The 19769-nt window shown below is 37.6% G+C and overlaps 1 protein-coding gene across 1 annotated transcript; it reads left to right on the top strand.

The window, feature by feature from the left end:
* Positions 1 to 1941: 1941 nt before the first annotated feature.
* On the top strand, positions 1942 to 18045 carry LOC115218767 (zinc finger protein 2 homolog). Its single transcript, XM_029788696.2, has 2 exons — positions 1942 to 2548; positions 12585 to 18045. The coding sequence occupies exon 2, from the start codon at positions 15417 to 15419 to the stop codon at positions 17403 to 17405; it is 1989 nt and encodes a 662-aa protein (XP_029644556.1). The 5' UTR covers positions 1942 to 2548; positions 12585 to 15416; the 3' UTR covers positions 17406 to 18045.
* The last annotated feature ends 1724 nt before the right edge of the window (positions 18046 to 19769 follow it).

The following is a 19769-nucleotide window of genomic DNA, read 5'->3' as shown; positions in this document are numbered from 1 at the left end:
TTACATTGTTTACCCGAAGCACATCATATAACTCATGTCACACAGACATAGATACACATACACACACATTCGAGTGCGTGCATATGCGCACGCATACTAACTGCATTGTTTACTCCAAGCATCATTTTGCAAAACGCACGCGCACACATATAGATACCATTTTAAATCTCTTAAACCTTTACACACGCTAACATCCAAACATACATTACATTGGTTCTCTGAAGCAGATCTTAATGTAAAAAAAAACCCCCAAAAAACAAACACAAAACGTGTTCATACAGCTCCATGCATCCATACACATAAAACTACCGCTTGTCGCATTCACATACACGACGTATAAGCTGCTTAAGAGTCACTCACATACACAAAATACATTTGCATTCACATTTTCGGTACTCAAAAAGCAGATAAACATATTCACACACATTCTATCAACTATGCAGATATATAAACATTAGTTTCCTCGACTACTCACACACACACAAACACACCGGAGCGTGCATATGCTATATTGTTTACACAGCTCTCTCAAATGTGCAGGTACACGCAGATATGATATTGCACGACTATATACATAAGCTGATAAACGCGCGCGCATACGCCCAACTCCCAACACCGACGCACACATCTTGAGCTCTATTCAGTTTTATTCAGTGGCAGGCTCGTAACACAAACATCTCCCACACCATACTACACACACACGCCCCAATCAATGAAACTGCATCCACAGCGCGCAGACGTGCATTAAACGCATATGCTATATATAATAATACACTGCATAAACAATGTATATCCATACACATAGCTACATAACATACAAACTGTACTTATATAAAATCGCATCAAACGTAGAGTAAACACACTCATATTCATATACACTGTAAGCATACATACCTCAGTTATACACAGTATGCAACTCAGCTGCTTACACACGTTCATATGCACAACGTACACATCAATTCACACGTACATACACATCACTCGTTTTTATAAACATCCAACAAACGCATCAGCCTTATATATACATACATACACGCACTGTATAAGCGTTAGTTGTATATATATACACACACACACCCAGTACAACTACACATTAATCGAATGTACACTTACATAAATATCAGCTGCACATACACACGCGCATTATATACGCATACGCATAACATACACATAAGCCGCATACAGCCAGATATGTTCACACGCTAACCAAACAAACCCTATTATCTGTCAGCAAGTATGTTCAGTTTCCTTGCTCAACTGATGATACACCAACAAACGGCAACAGCCAGTTCTCATATGACAGATTGGTCCCTGCTTTGCTGCCATACTTTGGAAATGAATTTTTTTGAAAACAGTTTTTGTCTTGATCGAAGAATAAACAACACTGAAAGTACCTGTAAACGGTGAACCGCAATAATATCCCCCGCGTAAATTATTTCCATATAACAATATAAATAATTCAATATTTTGATACAATAACATAAATACTTATTTACACACACATATACATATATATATATATATATATATACATACACACACACATATATATATATACATACATGAATGTATGTGTATATATATATATATATAAATGAAAATCAATATCTAAATGTGTCAGTCCTTTAATTCAATCTCTGCCACAGTAAAATAAACAAAACGAAAAAACTAAACAGCAAGGTATTATTCGGTTTATTTATTTATTCATTGAAGTCGAATTAATTCCATCCAATATGGCGTCGGTTTCGTTCCAGTTTTAAATAAAGTCTCTCTCCTCTTCCTCCCTCTTTGTACTACGGCCTCCTTTTCCTCCTCCTTCTTTACAACTTCTTTTTCTCCTCCCTCTTTTCACTACAGACTTCTCCTTCCTCATCACAATAAAAGAATTGAGAAAGGAGAAAAAAAAGCACCTAACAATCCATTCAGAGTTACGTCCCTTCGTTTTGTTTACGTTTGGCGTGTGACCGCTGATGTGTGTGTATGTGTGCACGTATGTGTCTGTATGTGTTTCAGTGTGTATAAGAGTGGCGGAAAGAGCGAAAAGAATACATACACATATATAAAAACATACCATGTGAGAGAAAGAGAGATAGAGATACAGAATGTGAGAGTGAGAAACTGAAAGACAAAACATAGTGAGATACAGAGGAGTGGGAGAGAAAAGGAACAAGAAAAATATAATTATGAAAGAGAGAGGGAAGGAGTGCGTGCGGCAGGGAAGGAAAGAAAGTAGAAAAAGAAAGACAGATCTCATAAAGACACATGAAAAGTAAAAAAAAAAGGAAACAAAATGTGAACAAGCGCCAAGGGAACTAAAAAGAGGAAGACAAAAGAAGGAAGACATTGTAAGACAACAATAACATTTACAAAAAGGGGTTGATTAAAAAAATACGAGAAAGAACGAAGGACAGTTGTGTAATTCAGAGCGACTGTCCCGTGAAAAGATGGGGCCAGCCTGGAAGGTGAACACTAACTCTCCTTTGTCACAGGCCAGACCCACCGAAGACTTATTCTGAGCCACCAGCAGTTCGGACCCGACTGGAAATGTGTAAGTGGATGTTCTGATTTCTTGGCTCATCTCTGTAAGAAGTGAAGAAAGCAACTGGATGAAAGAAAGAATGAAAGATAGTGATAATGCGATAAGAAAGGATTAGAGATCGTGGTTTGTGTGTGAGTGTATTTATATAATATATATGTATGTGCGTGTGTTTATGTATATGTGTGGTTTACTTTTTACTTTAATGTCCCTACTTACCTAGAATCAGTTGTGTTTATAATTACTTTTCTATTCTTATCGTTTAACAATAATTATTTATCCGTAATAATTGTCTGCACCTTTTAGTAAACATATCGTTTTGACAGTCGCTTCAGTTCGTTTTTCTTTAAGAGCCATGACCCCGCGTTGCCTGACCTAAAGAGAATGGGAAGTTCAGGGTAGCAGGGTTGAATGGTCTGGTTACTATTGTGTACCTCCACCCCGTATTTCACCGGTGATGTCTGTTACTTATCACTTACCTTTTGATAAGTGTAATAATAAATGTGAACTTGTGAATGCACACAACAATACTTACAACAGCAACACAATATTTGCCTATTTTGTTATTCTCATAAAAATTTATAAAAAATTTCATGCATAAATTAAAGTACACACACATACATTTCTACATACACTCGTGCGAACACATTGTTATCTCTTTCATTCAGTCGCTCTATCTCTTTCATTCGCTGTTTCTTATTCTCAGTTGTTATTATTTAACTCAGGTCAGCAATAATCCAGTAGACCTATGATCAGTGATATCTCAGCCATGACCATCCCTTCTTTCATATTGTTATCCTACCCTTTTTTTAGGTTGTAACGTGGTATAATTTGGGAGAGATTTGGTTGTTATTTCTAGAACGTCGAGCGACCACGTAGAGGTTCCCCCGTTGGCTCGCCTCATTTTCAGTTGTTTATCGTTGCCGTATATAATGCACACACATACACACGCGCAACCCTCCCCCTCGAAAAGAAATAGTGGATGTACAGAGAAGATTCAAGTGTTTGTCACTGTGTCGCAAGTGTGTATGCGTGTGTCAATGTGAACTAATTTACATATTGGTTTTCTTACAATAGTTTATTGTGTCAATTAAGAAATCGTCATTTATATGAATGACCATTCACCTTATTTTCTTTTTGGAATTCCTATGAGTCATTCAAGTACGACATATCTATATTACTTGGAGAAAATAATGATTCTCGTATCTATACATTTATTTATGCAACTATCTCGAATTAAACCGCCTCTTCTGCATCTTAAATAACCTAACTTTTCTTCACCTTTTTCCTGTGGATCCATGAACTATTAATCACGTCGATTTAATTGTTGCTAAGAGGCACGTGCTGGCGGTGACGGTCGTGATAAGATCAGTGATGGGCGCAATTATCCCTCCACCCATATCACGTTAATTTTTTTTCTTCCATAAAGTTTATCGGGTGACGTATTAGGTCATATTTGTATCCACTTTGTGTGATTAAGTTGTTTTCAAACCACTCCCTGTCTATCGCCAAATGTTATAGAAGTTTTCCTTTGGAGTAGACCTGTTGTGTAATCTTTTGGCAACCATTATAGTGAATACCTGTCCTCGCTCTCTCTGTAGTACACACACACAAGAATGTATAATACACACAATATATACGTGCACACACAAATGCACGCGCGCGAATACGGTCATAATGAAAACTAATCAGCCAATTGAATAAGGAATTCGATACTCTTGAGTTCAAATCTGCCGCGAGTATAACTATATTTAAGTTAGTTATTGCCGGAGTAGTTTCAATACTTTATTGTAAATTTCGTATTTATACTAGTTTCTGTTTTTCTTAGTGCCTTTCATTACGTATATTTTTCAATCGTCTTCAGGTAACTAATTTCGCCCCACCTCTGTGTGTGTGATGGTCATTTAACGTGCGTTTTCTATGCTGGCATGGGAGTCTGTTTTGCCATGTTTTGTATGGTTGGATACCCTGCCTAACACCAACCACTTTACATAGTGTATGGGGGTGCTTTTTACGTGGCACCAACATCAGTGAGGTCACCAAATAATCTACAAGACAAGACCTCTCATCTGAGGGTGGGGAAGTAGTATTGAGGAAGTTGGTTTTGTACCAGGTGTTTCAGTTGGTAGGAAAGGAGATACATGGCCGCCTCTGCAGGAGAGAGGAAGGGGAAGTTTGGGGAGAGAGAGAGAGATGTGACAGTGGTGGTGGTGAGAGGGGTACACTCAAGTTACAGTGAGGTGTATATAAAGTGGGACCAAGGATTGGATAAGGTAAATGGGTGGGTAAGTTCACAGGATTGCAAAAGGAGAGTGGGAGGCAACGGGTGATTTAGACATAGAGGGAATGGGATGGGAGTACAGCAGATGGAGAGCATAGATGGATGAAGGAGGGGGTGCTTGCAAGATATGGTGTGAGGAAGAGGATTGTCAGGAACAGATTGTCTGTGTGTGTGAGACATACACAGACATATATATATATTTTATCTTCCTTGTTTCAGTCATTAGACTGGTCATGCTGGAGCATTGCCTTGGAGAAATTTTAGTAGAATTAATTGATCCCAGTACCTAATTTTTTAAAGTCTTGTACTTATTCTGTTGGTCTTGTTTGCTGAACTGCTAAGTTACAGAGATGTAAACAAACCAATCAGTGGTGAGGGACAAAGATACACACACTGGACTGCTTTAAGTTTTCATTACCAAATCCACTTACAAGACTTTAGTTGGCCTGAGGCTATAGTAGAAGACACTTGTCCAAGGTGCCACACAGTGGAATTGAATGCATAATTCTTTGTTGTATTTATACAATGTCTTCTCTGTTTCTGTCTTAGTATACATTTGCTAGCTTTTTCTCAGAAGCTTAATAAGAGCTCTGGCGTCTCTAAAACTGAGTGGTCTCAATGGTAAATGGCACGAAATCACTATGATACTTTGGGTCATTAGCTGATGAGGAAAAATCAACTATATTGCGTGTATCGTGTCTTTGCCTGTTTGCTCTGCTTTTGTCTAACTTTTTCACTTTGTTGTGTTCTTTCTGTTAAACCCTTGATATATATATATATCATTGCCTTTGGGAACCACTATAAGCTGATGACTTTATTCTCATACAACAATCTTTAATTGAGTTAGAAAAGAAACAACATATAGAAGCAAAACATTGAATCAAAGGGTCTTAAAGTTAACTTAGCTGAAACCAAAGTTCTATAAGCAAGGAAACAGATAGGACCCCACTCTCTTCTGGTAAATGGCTCTTTTGATATGTAGAAAAGGCGTAGACAGGAATTTACATATGGTTACCCAGTGTCAGCTATGGTCACACAAGGGGTGCAGCGGAGTCTTAAGAACATTAATGGAGAAAGTGGTATTTGTATATGGATAGGAGCTATAAACACTAAAGATACATGAGAATGCACTTGAAGCAATACATAGTTTCTGTTACTTAGGTGGCATAATTAGCAGTGGAGGAAGATGTTTTGAAAATATAGTGCTAGAATAAGGACAGGATGGAGAAAGTTTGGAGAGCATTATTACCTCTGTTGGTAAGTGAAAAACATACCGTATGATACTTGTGTCCAAACAGCAATGCTTGTACACAAGCATTGTGTACTCTGAATGCTAAGGTCGTGTAAACTAGAGAAGAATGAAGCTGTATGTTCTGATGGATGTATGATATTAGTATGCATGTGCAACAAAGTGCTAATGGATTGAGAGAAAAATTAGGCATTAGGGGACTCAGCTGTTATGTGCAAGAGAGACTTTGCTGGTTTGGTCATGTGATACATATGGATGAGCAGATCTGTAAAAAGAAGATGCTTTAAGTGGGTGAAACTTGTGGGAGACATGGGATGAGGTATTGAAGGCTGATCTCAAGATGCTGAACCTTAGAGAGGAGATGACAGAGAACTGAGATGATTGGCTACATGCTGTGCTTTAGAAGACACATCCATCACAAAAATGATGTCGTAAAACTACCTTGGTTATGATTTTATGCCTTGGTTATTGCTTAAGGCAATAGAAGGGCACTGCCCCGCCTCCTCTGCCCTGCCAAGCATTCCTCAGTATATCAACCTCTAACACCCATCACTTTACCTATGTAGCCACTTGATCACAATTGATATATTACATGCTCCCCTTCCAATTCCTTCACTCCTAGAACCACTTCTGTCTCTCATTATCATCCCTTTCTACTGGTCATCACCTCCTTTCTGTACCTTCAACTGTCTCTCCTTTACATCTGCTATCATTCTCCACACCCTCTCATATCTGCCTTCATGACCCACTTTCTATAACTAACCTTTGTACCTCTACACCTCCCTTCCCACTTCTCCTACACCTTGCTTATCATTCCCCTGCTTTCGGATCTGTTCACCTTCTTGAACTCCTTCTGTTCCCTTTACTTTACCACCCCATTCTCCATTCAGGTATTTCCCAAACCACATTTCTACCTTTGTTCATCATTCACTACATTCAAATCTACCCACATTTCTGACTATCTGCAACTCTCCCCCACCACACACCACTTTGTATCTTGAGGCTCTGGCATCTAATCACTACCATCTCTACCTCCTTTCCAGCTACTCCCACCCACCTCTATACAATGTTGTAGTAGCCATATATCTCTTCTGTAGCAAGGCATCTAGGTTGTTGGCAGTCATACTTTTTAGTTTTTAGTCCCTGAACACCTGTCATGTAACCGCACTCCCACTCTCAGTAGACTTTTCCTTTTCCCTTTTTCCTTCCTTGTCTTACAACTTATCTGGTGACCTCACTAGTGCTGGTTGCATGAAAAATACAGCCTGTTCACACTATAAAGTGGTTAGCACAAGGGCATTCAGTGATAGAAGCCATACCAGAGTCAACATTGGAGTTTGATGCAGCCCTGCAGCTTATCAGATCCTGTCAAACAGTCCAACCCATGGCAGCAATGAAAATGGACTTCAAATTATGATGATGATGAATCTGTGGTTGGGTTTGTCTGAGTTTAAACTCAGACACTTTATTTCTATTGCCATGCCTGTTTTACAGACATCAGCAATCATGGAACTCCATGCCAAAGTTTGAAGTATGATTTTTCTTGGGAAAAATACAGCAGTGGCTTCTTGTTACCTTATACCAGTTTACAGTTTACTCTGCTAATCTCCTACTCTCCGTAGTTTATTCTTGATGTACACAGGGCCTATTCAACCCTTAAGAAAATGAACTTGTTCATGTGATATTAGGGCATGTCCACAAACTTGTAGGATTGTCTAAGTATTGTTTAGGGGTCAGCTCTCCTATGAATTCTTAATGCTTTATTTACAGGACTGTCTTTTGCTATTTAACCCATAACTGGGGCCTTTGTCAAATACTGACACCCTGGGCCAGAGCGGATGTGGGAATAAGGGTAATTCCCTCCTCTCTCAAGCTCCTGGATATCTGAACCTCTGAGCCACATTACTAAATGAATTTCATGTCTTACACATTGCAGGCTCACATCATTATTATCCATATTACACTAATGCAACCCAATATTTGAGTTGAATATTTTAGATTTATGCTCTTCAGTTCACTTTCCATGTAAAATAACACCATGTAGTGTATGCAAATGTTACCCAGGTAGCCTCAAAGCGATTTTACTTTTGCCTTTTCTTCATGATATGAGATAATTATCAACGTATACAAGTCAGTCACCCCTCTCCCTCTCTCTCTCTCTCTTTCCCCACACAGCTACAGAGTACTTCCGTATGTATACTTACATACATGTGTCTGTGTGTGAATGAATGAACAATGATAAGTTCATCAGTATCTCCTTCGCCAGGTCTGTGCATTCAGATCTATCTTTTACTTGTTTTAGTCATTAGCCTGCAACTGTGACGGGGTACCACCTCAAAGGTTTTTACTCAAACAGATTGACCCTACTACTTTTAAGGCTGGTACTTTATTTTATCACTTTTGTCAAGCTGCTAATCTTGTTGAACTATGTAGATGCTCCCTACACAGGGAGTCTCCACACACTTTGAGAACATTATATATAGTTTATAATTGTAACTGATGTGGAAGTATATGTTATGGTTGTAGTATGAGTGGTAGCGTTTATAGTTGTGGTAGTATACTGTATAATAGTGGAGGCGCAATGACCCAGTGGTTAGGGCAGCGGACTCACGGTCTTAGGATCACGGTTTTGATTCCCAGACCGGGCGTTGTGAGTGTTTATTGAGTGAAAACACCTAAAGCTCCTCAAGACTCCAGCAGGGGGTGGTGGTGAACCCTGTTGTACTCTTTCACCACACCTTTCTTTCACTTTTTCTTCCTGTTTCTGTTGTACCTGTATTTCAAAGGGGCCAGCCTTGTCACACTCTGTGTCACGCTGAATCTCCCCGAGAACTACGTTAAGGGTACAAGTGTCTGTGGAGTGCTCAGCCACTTGCACGTTAATTTCATGAGCAGGCTGTTCCATTGATCGGATCGATTGGAACACTCGTCGTCATAACCGATGGTGTGCCATATCTATCTATCTAATACTATATAATGGTGACAAAACTGTGAGGATTCCCTGTGTTATAGAAACTTTGGTTAAGGAATTGTGCACTTATGGAAATTGTAAAATATGATTACAGATTTCAAGATATGATCCTTAAGGAAGCGGAGTGATATTTAACAATTTTAAAAACTAAAATCAGGATATATTATTTGCAAACAACATGCAGATGTAAGTGCTACCAGTTGAAAGCTCCATATATGGGACACCAACAGGCTTATGGACCCTTTCTCTTGATGTCATTGTTGCACACCTGCCTTGCCCAATTAAGGTGAGGCCTCACTTGCTAGATCAAGTGGCTACTAGTCTTCACTCAATATTCTCTTCAATATCATCTCTTTTTAACCATATCCAGTGGCTTGCCTTTTTCACTGTAGCTTGGATAGTGCTCATGACATTATTTATTTTACATTGAGTTAGGCTTAGCAATCCTTGACAACAACCATCACTTCATACTGCTTCCTCGACATCCAACTTTGATTGGATAGTGTTCTGCTTTCTGCATCTTCAAATTTCTCAAGGAAATGTTTGCATTGGTCAGTCTTTCAAGTTTGAGCAGCATCCATGTTATCTTAAATGGGGAACTCTCAGTTCGACCAGATTAACCATTTTAGTGAAAATTTATTTCCTGTGAACTCTTAGTGCATATTGTTCCTGTCTGTCTGCCACACATGAAATTCATTGTTTCTATCAGCCTATCAGTGATCCTATTTCTTGTGCATCTGTAGTTTACACTGAGTACATCTTATAGACTTCTGCCTAGTGCTTTCCTCATATGGATCAGTCATTTCCTTAATGTTATCAAAGTCCTATCTTTCTGCCTATTTACTAATACTTTAGTCCTTGTGAAATGTACTTTTGAGGCCTCTTGACTCTAGGTTTTGCTTCCAGACCTAGAATTCATTCTCTTGATCTACTACAGATTCAGTTACCAGAACTTCTTGCAGTTACAACCAAGACCCTGTACCAGGAATGTCTGATCCCCACCATTATTAGCTTTGGGAGATCTTTAATTTCATGCTGTGTGTTTCTGCTGATAACATCAATGTAGTTGATTGTTCTTCATTCTTTATTAGGTTACAGAAGTCACTGACATGTAACATCTGACAGGGCCTGTTGTTCAGCACAAAAACAGTGGCCAGTAAAGCCTGTATAAAGCCTATCCCATGTTGGGCAACAATAGCAAAGGTAGATGAAATGTGTCCATAAATCTCCTCTTTGATCTTGTGCTTATGCCGTTTGATGTTTTGAGCCCTCATCAGAAGCTTGGTGTACATACAATTATCAGGATCTTAAAGATACTTTTTTTTTAACTAGATTTCTGCTCAATAGAGAAGAATGCTCTGTGCATATGCTTTGAAGGCAAGCCTTGTTAACCAAAATATTTGATTGGTAGATGTTTTGAACCATGTTACAAGCACTTAAAACTTGTTCCTTGTGTGTAAGAAAGTCTTTCTTACTGTCAGTAAAATAAGATACAAGGTACTTAAAATCACTGACTTCCTTTAGTTTTGTTCCATTATTGGAACAAATTGGCAGATTATATAATTCCAGAATGAATATCTTTTGATATGTTTTAAATTTAGATCCTGTCAAGGTCTCCTTTGCCTTTTATCTTCCTTGGGTCAATAAAATAAGTACCAGTCAAACTCTGGGGTCAATATAACCAAGTATTTTCTTCCTTAATTTGTAGGCTGTTGTTTGGCAGAATCATCATTGTTGGACAAAATGTCTTTTGGTATTTGTTCTGGTTTTGCTGGGTTTTATACAGATTATTCTGCCAAATGTAATGCTTATTTATTCATATTATTTTGAATTAATCATGCATTATCATATAGCTTCAAGATTTTGATGACATGATCGTTTATTTTTAGACGACATTGTAGGGTAGGTGTGAGAGGCCAGATGTGGTCGGAATATTTAGGATGGATATGGCCAATTTAAATGCTAAAGGGTTACAGTTAAGAATCCTATAGAATGTCATATCAAAATATGAACTAGGTAAATTAAAATTCACTTACAGGCAATCATTCTGTATTTTATTTATTAGCAAAATTTTCATTTTGGGTTAAATTGTGATACAGTCTGTCACTTTTTGAAAATTTTGTTCTACTTTTCATAAAATTGATCTGGCAACCCTGCATATAGATCTTATATGATTAACAGGATATGTGGTGCATCTGTAATTATAGAATTCAATTCACCATAAGAAGGCGGTACATGAATAGCTTTGGATTCATGTAGCATCCATGATAGATTGACCTGGTTGATTTCATCCTACATGAAGAATTTGTACTTAGCACTGAAGCTACCAAAATATGTATTACTTTTACTGAATTCTAGCTACTTTTAGACATTTAAGTGTCTTCCACCTTAGTCTTAGATTGACCAAAACTTTGTTGTGAATGCTTTGGTTTTTGGATTGTAGATTTAATCTGTTGAAAAATCATGGCCTGGTTATTGGGTTTCTTTAGCAGTGTTCACGATGTTGCAAGCATTTGAGCTAGATTTTTAGTTTAAGAAAAATTTTCTCCTTCATTATGCTTCCCCATCTTTGGGTCTATGTAAAAAAACAAAAACCCATCACTGCTGTCCTTTTACCATTGACTAAATCCAGATGGACTCTGTGTGTGTGTGTGTGTGTATTTTTACTTCTTAAGCTACTGAGTTTGGAAAAAGGGGCTGTATCCCATTTTTGCAGGCCCTACAAGACCAGTGAGGTGGATGCTGTTAATGTTTCTCTTGATCCTTTTTAGGTTAATAATGTCTGTGGAAAAGACAAGAGACAGAAAGAAATTCCAGAGCTATGACATTATGGAGAAGAAAGATTGAGTATAGTGACTAAGTGTGGGACCAGGGGGTGGTTTGGAGCAGTTTGAGGGTGAAGAAAGGAGGAAATATGAACCGAGTTCATGTGAGTGGAAGTGGGTTGAGCCCAGCCAGATCTGAGAAGCAGAGGCTATTATAGTAGCAGTAGAAAAGGCGGAGAGAGGAGTTAGTGTACTAATGGATCAGAAGATGAAGCATGTACAAAGTGTAGTGGATTGAGAATATTTGAACTGTTGACTTTTGACTTGTTAATCTAAAATCTTAGTGACCTGATAAACCTGTTGTTTATCTTTGTGACTTTTATAGCTGCAGACACCTGCACTCACTCACTACTGTGTATACACATACACACAAAAGTACATTAGATTATTCACAGATACTAAAGAACACATCATCATCATCATCATCGTCGTTTAACGTCCGTTCTCCATGCTAGCATGGGTTGGACGGTTCGACCGGGGTTCTGGGAAGCCAGAAGGCTGCACCAGGCTCCAGTCTAATTTGGCAATGTTTCTACAGCTGGATGCCCTTCCTAATGCCAACAGATACTAAAGAACACACATACATTAAATTAATACACAACCACACTTAATTTCACACACTTTAATACAAATACAATACTGTGATTATAACTGACAGTAATTTGAAATATGTTCTGCACGATTTGATTAACACTGATCCTTATCTTTTTCTCTCTTCTTAGGCCTATTTTTAAAGGAATCCTGAAGATCCTACATTCTGTCATCCAAGTTACACTATGGATGTCACTCAACCAGTTTTACTGATTCAATTCACAATGGATGTCAGCTACTGTTGGACCTTATTATGCTCCAGTACCAAGCAAATCTGATTGAATGTATTTTTGTTCCCTTAGCTTCTTCTTCCTCAAAAGAAAAATGACTGATAGTCCTGTCAGTAGATGATTTGACTAACAGCTCAGTGTACACACACACACACATATATATGTGTATGTGTATATATATATATATGTATATATATGCACACATGCACTTGGAAATGTTACAATGCATAAATGAAACAGAGAGTACTCAATACATGACATAGAGTATATTGTTTATTTAAATTGAATTGAGGGGTTTTTTTTTGCTACTCAAGTTTCAAGTCACTATGACTATGTAAAATTAGATGAATGTACTACCAATTAATTTGTGAAAGATGAAATCAAAATTGTCTCTGATTGTATTTGAACCCTGATCTGTATGACTGCAATTCTACTGCAGTGCTAATGCTACTTCTGCTTCACAAATTCCATTACTTGCATTTTGAAATTCTATTGAAAACCAACTCTCTACTGACTATAGCACCTTCAGAACTACTTTGATTGGTATACATATCAATATATATATATATATGTGTGTGTATGTATAGAGGTATATTCTCAGAAAAAGTCAAAATATAACCCACTCTACATATTAATTTATATAACGGAGAGAATGTACAGAATTAAAGAATGGTATTATTACCAGTGTATTAAAGTTCCAAAAACAACCATAAAAAACTTATACATATAGAATTTAGATTGAGATTGAAAAACTGTATAAACACGCTATATATAAACATATACACCTCAAGAAATAGCTTCTCTCATATTTAGTTGATTGTGTAAGCAGAAATTTCTTATAAATCATTTTGTCATCATTGTCATTGTTCAAAGGAATTTGATTTTGAGGTGTTCTGACCCTTGCCAATAACTACATGATAGACATTTGCAACTTCTCTATCAAAGAGCTGATTATGTTCTTCACTTTGTCATGACAGTATCATCTCTCCAAGACTACATAACACAAAAAAATTTAATGGAGGATACTTAACTATATTTGACTAAAAATAATTTATATTTTTTTAATCAAAATTTTGAGCTAGAATTTTCATAATCATCTTAGAGATATTTTTATTCGTGATTATTCACATATTTCATTAAAACATTGTCTTCTTTATTCTATAATATACCAAAGAAATATCTTCCTAAATTAGCTAATTTCATTTGATGCCCATTTATTCAGAATATTTCAGAAATACGTTTGACCATAAACAGTGACAGAATATTTTGCCTTTTTCAAGTTTAACCCTTTTTCCCCCTCTGTTCCAACAAGTATAAATGAAAAGCTTAACTCTGTAATAAGATATGGAATAGGAATTTTGTATCTTTAGGGTCATTGTTCTCAAATGATTCTATCAGATGGCAGGAAATTTAGTCACATCTCACTGATTAAATGTAAACCAGATTTGGAACTGAGCTGAATTTCAAACAATAGTATTTTGGTGACCTCCAGATATTCAACTTTAAGCTGTTTGTTTCTTATTGAAACTCATGATTTTCTTGGAGGCTTTTGGTTTCATATATTCTATGTCACTCTGTATGCTTTGAATTAACATGAATGAGAAAGAGGAAGTTTAAATCTTGCAGTCTTGTGGATGTTAATGGAATGTTTTGGAAAGGAGTCAACTAACTTATCCTACAGTACAAATTTCTTCACTTGAATGTTTTTCAAGTTCCTCCTATTTGCTATATATATTGTGACATTTTAATTTATCTTCAATGTGACAGCAACAAAATGAAGATATATCAATAAATTGTCCAGAAACAAAATAAGAAAGATAAAAGAAGAAATATTCAACTAAAAAAAATACTTGTTAATTTTACAAGTAGCCAAATCAGTGAAAAGAGTTTATCTGAGGGTATAAAAATATGGCTGAGATGAATTGTGTCATGATGAATTCCCTGTAAGGCAAAGTTTTTTGACCGATGTCATTGACATCTTCAGTATTGGAACTAGTTTCCTTTGAGCTTATATAGGTTTCACCTGGTTTATTTGAGTGAAGGAAATTTCCAGTTGCATCCTTTCAATAACTAAATTTAATCAATGGAGATCTTGTGTGAAATCATATTTGAATAGCTTGAAGCTTTTCTTAAATGTTCCATCTTTATTGAATTTTCATAACCAAAAGTAGAAAACAAAACCCTTTAAATTTGAAGCTTTAAAAACAGATCAAAATAAACATAAAAAATCCTTAGTCATACCCTTTCACTATCAGCATAACTTCCACCACATTACCACCACCACCACCACCATTATTCTCATAAAACTTGGGTTCTCATTATTGCTTGTATAGACTAAACTGAATGTAGTTGTGAAATCAGAGGAAGAAAATATATTGTTTAAACATTCCTTATATGTAGCTGCTGAATATTCATACATGTATCATTACATACAGCTTTCTACATCACCATCTCAAGAAACAACTCATCAAGTCACATCATAATAAACATATTAATACTTCATAAGTAACATTTTGACCAGGAATTTGTGGTCATACTCAGGGATTGAACTTCTTCACATTACATTTATAACAACCTGTAGTTTTTCATTTTATTTTCGTCATTAGTGCTAAGACCATGCTGGGGCACTGCCTTCATACCTATTTTGTTATAAACTCTCTCTGAAATTGAGATTAAAACACACATACATTATCTCTTTCTCTTCATAGTTTAGTCTATTCTCAGACAATAACTATGTATCCTTTCCCAATATATGGGGTGCCTACCCAAAGAAATTTCTGCAATCGAACATTTGCATTGTCCCCGGCCAACTTAAAACAGGATACTTCAAAACTGATTCATTCAAGTCCAACTATGGTTTCCTCAGAATCAGTCCTGTCAACTTCTCAAAACTGTAAAACATCAGCTATGAAAATGAACACCAAGCTAAATTCCAGCCAAGCACCAAATCAGATTGTGGGTGGACAAAGCAGTAATATGCCTTACACTCCACCTAAATTATTTAAATGTAATACGTGTGAAAAAGTATTTGCGCAGAAAGTGAACCTCCAAAATCACGAGAGGACTCATACTGGTCAGAAACCCTATGTGTGTCTTGTATGCTTAAAGGCATTTAGTCAACGTACAAACCTGCGCAATCACGAACGTATACACAGTGGGGAGAGGCCATACATTTGCTTGGTGTGTTCCAAATCCTTCAGCCAGCGCACGAACTTACGTAATCATGAGCGAATACACTCTGGCGAGAGGCCTTACAAATGCTTAACGTGTTCAAAAGCGTTCAGCCAGCTGACCAATCTTCGAAATCACGAGAGAATTCACACAGGGATAAAACCTTATACTTGCTCTGTATGTCTGAAGTCCTTTGCCCAGCAGGCAGAACTCACTTGTCACGAAAGGGTACACACAGGCATCAAGCCATATACGTGTTCCTACTGCCTTAAGGCATTTAGCCAGTTGACAAATTTACGCAATCATGAACGGGTTCACACCAAAGAGAAGCCTTTTCACTGTATGATGTGCCCAAAAGCATTTAGCCAACGAACAGATCTAAGAAACCATTTACGCGTCCACACAAGAGAAAAACCATTTGCATGTACAGTTTGCCCTAAAGCATTTGCCCAGCGAACAGATTTGAAAAACCATTTACGAACACATTCGGGGGAAAAGCCTTATGTGTGCTTGGTCTGTGGGAAAGCATTTAGTCAAGTGACAAATTTACGAAATCACGAACGGATTCACTCTGGGGAAAAACCATTTGTATGTTTAACTTGCGGGAAAGCTTTCTCACAGAGAAGCACTTTAAAGAATCATGAGCGAACCCATGGTTTGAAATTGTTGAAAGAACAGCAATGTCAGAATGAGGATAAAAAATCAAATATGATAGATTCTCTTCAGGAAGTCACTAGAAGTGAACAGTCTCCCACAAACAACCAAAATGGTTACTGTTCTTCAAAAGCAAGCTCACAACATCATGATAAAACTAATACTACCACCACCAACAACAATAATAACAACACTAACAACAACAACAATAGTGTTGCTGTGGAGATGCCTACAGCACCATCAAACAGTTCTGATAAAAATCCGTTGCTCTGCTGCATTTGCAAAAAACAGTTTTCACAGAAGTCACAGTTCAATAACCATGTGTGTGTTCAGGGCTCAATGGATGAAGAAATATTTTTTCAGCAAGACCCACGGTCTATGGCAAGCAAACAGCAGAATACAAGCATGTTTTCAAAATGGATGAATGCATGCATACAACAACAGCAACAACTTCAGAAAGAGGCATCTTCTGGTACAAGTTCTTTGCCAACATCTTCTTGCAATGAGAATAGTATCACATCACCAAGTTCACATCTTGATTCAGGGCTTGACAGCTTATGGCTCCTGCATGGACCGGATGCTAGCAATGTTGGTGCTGCGAGTGATCTACATCGACAGATGCAGATGTCTTCATCAGCTATGAAGTTTCAACCAGCAGCCATTCCTTCTCTGATGGGTTCCACCTATTTGCCGCCAATGTCTCCAGGCTGGGGTAGTCACTATGGTTGGTCAAGAGGCTTTCCCATGGCATCACCTAGATGGGGTCCACTTACTAAAAACTGTTCAACATCTGCATCTCAAGAATTGAAACAGAATAAGCAGAAGGAACCTAAATGTTGCCAAAAAGCTGCTTCGAAAAGCATTTCTTCGAAACTTCGGCAAAACAGCAGTTCTTAGGTCTGACTGCAAGTTATTAAACATTACCTTTCCAGCTAGTGCAGATGTAATTATGAAAGCCAAGTCATTCATGTTTGTGACACTGGATAACCCCTCAGCAGTTGGCCACTTCCTTAAAATTCTCAACGTCTACGATGGAGAGAAAAACCAATCTCCTTATGTTAGAGTTTGAAAATGTGAATAAATAGAAACCATAGAGATTGTTTCATCACTTATACAGATTGCTCCACTCTATCTTTTACAAGAAACACCATCAAAGGATCCCCAATATCAGACATGTTGCAAAGATTCTTTTTCAAATTCATACTTGATTTTTTAAATGAATTTTTAGAATGTGGTAAGATATCAACTCATACGTGTGAATGCATTGCACACACACACACACACACGCATGTTTGGCCTCAAATGTGTGTAAATATATGTGTGTGTATATATACACATACAAAGACAATGTTAATGTTTTACACTCACTCACAATCACACATATGTATATATATATTGTATTTATGTCTAATGTATAAGATGTATTTATATAATTTAGAAATTATAATTTCTTTTGACTAGGTATAAGGTGCAGTATAATTTAGAAATAAAGCTTATATATATATATGTAACTTATGCCAGCGTGGATAATGGATGTTAAATGATGATGATGATAAGATATATATATATATAAATCTTTATATATGTACACACACACACACACACATATATATATATATCATCTGTAAAAATATAAATCTGAAAAATGAAGCACACTAAGCTATAGAACAGTATATATTAAAGTTAGATAAGGCCAGTTTATGGGATTACCTTAGGTTTCATGTCCGTAAAGGGTTTAGCTTTATCTCATATTAGATCCCAAAACCTGTTGGCTTAAGGCTTCTCTAGAGGTGTAGGTTTGGCTGTGTTGTAAGAAACTTGCTTCCCAACCATATGGTTCTGGGTTCAGTTCCACTGTGTGGCACCTTGGGCAAGTGTCCTCTACTTTAACCTCGGGCCAACTAAAGCCTTGTGAGTGGATTTAGTAGAAAGAAACTGAAAGAAGCCTGTTGTACCTCCCAACCTGGCTCGTTCCCACACTGCTGCACTTGCCCCTACCTCTCCAACACCAACATCCTCACAGGCACCCACCATTGTCCCTATCATATCACTGGCTCCCTTACCTGCACTTCTTAGAACATCATTTATTGCAGCTCCTGCTCTTTCTGTCCCTCGCTGTACATCAGTCAAATGGGATGCTGTTTGGCTGATCAGTTCATGGAGCACCTGAGACATTAGACTTGGCAATGACACCCCGGTCTTGCACCATTTCTGCTCTACCAGTCATTCATCACAACACATGTCTGTGTTGAGATTGTCTTTGCACGGGCCATCTGGACTCCTGTCTCGCCATGAACTGGAATTAACCTTCTCTCTTCACTCCTTTGCACCACATGGGCTCAACTTCCCTCCCCTCCTCTCTTCTCTTCATCTAACACTTACTTCCTCTCTTCACTCCTACCCTCCTTCTCCCTTCATTGATACCCCTTCCATCCACACACACTAGCACTGGCCACTTCTCAGCACCCACACCATCATCCACAAGTCAAAGTCACCAGTCCCTATCCACACACACACACTTATACACTCTCACATACACACATGTACATGCATCTTTGTTTTGGGATCACCAGTACTTTATTGTCTCCCCTTCTTCCTAGCTCTTCTGTCTAACTACCTTTGTCCAACCTGTTACTATGATTGACCGCCAACTCCACAAGTCTTTTTCTTCTCTCTGTTTATTTCTTCTTGTTTCTTTCTGCTGAAGAGCGTAGGTTCAAAATGTAAAAGACATTCTCATCTTCCTGTGCGTCAAACTAATACACCTGCTTGTTGCTTATACACCTGTCTTCATCTTCTGTTTTCCTGTAAATTTCAACTACATACATACATATATATATATGTGTGTGTATATATATATATATATATATTTGTGTGTCTGTGTTTGTTCCCCCACCATTGCTTGACAACCAATGTTGGTGCATCTCCGTAACTTAGTGGTTCGGCAAAACAGACTGATAAAATAAGTACTAGGCTCAGAAAGAATAAGTTCTGGGCGGTCGATTTGTTCAACTAAAGGTGATGCTCCAACATGGCCGCAGTCAAATGACTGAAACAAGTAAAAGAATATATATATATATATTTCTTTACTACCCACAAGGGGCTAAACACAGAGGGGACAAACAAGGACAGACAAACGGATTAAGTTGATTATATCGACCCCAGTGCATAACTGGTACTTAATTTATCGACCCCGAAAGGATGAAAGGCAAAGTCGACCTCGGCGGAATTTGAGCCCATAACGTAGCGGCAGACGAAATA

The sequence above is a fragment of the Octopus sinensis genome, linkage group LG14 (assembly GCF_006345805.1).
Source record: "Octopus sinensis linkage group LG14, ASM634580v1, whole genome shotgun sequence".
Classification (NCBI taxonomy): Eukaryota; Metazoa; Mollusca; class Cephalopoda; order Octopoda; family Octopodidae; genus Octopus; species Octopus sinensis.
Note: the sequence above shows the minus strand (reverse complement) of the source record. Positions and strands in the feature narration are given on the sequence as shown.

Excerpts from the sequence above, each read along its gene's own strand:
- LOC115218767 (XM_029788696.2), top strand. The coding sequence starts at position 15,417 with ATGTATCCTTTCCCAATATATGGGGTGCCTACCCAAAGAAATTTCTGC.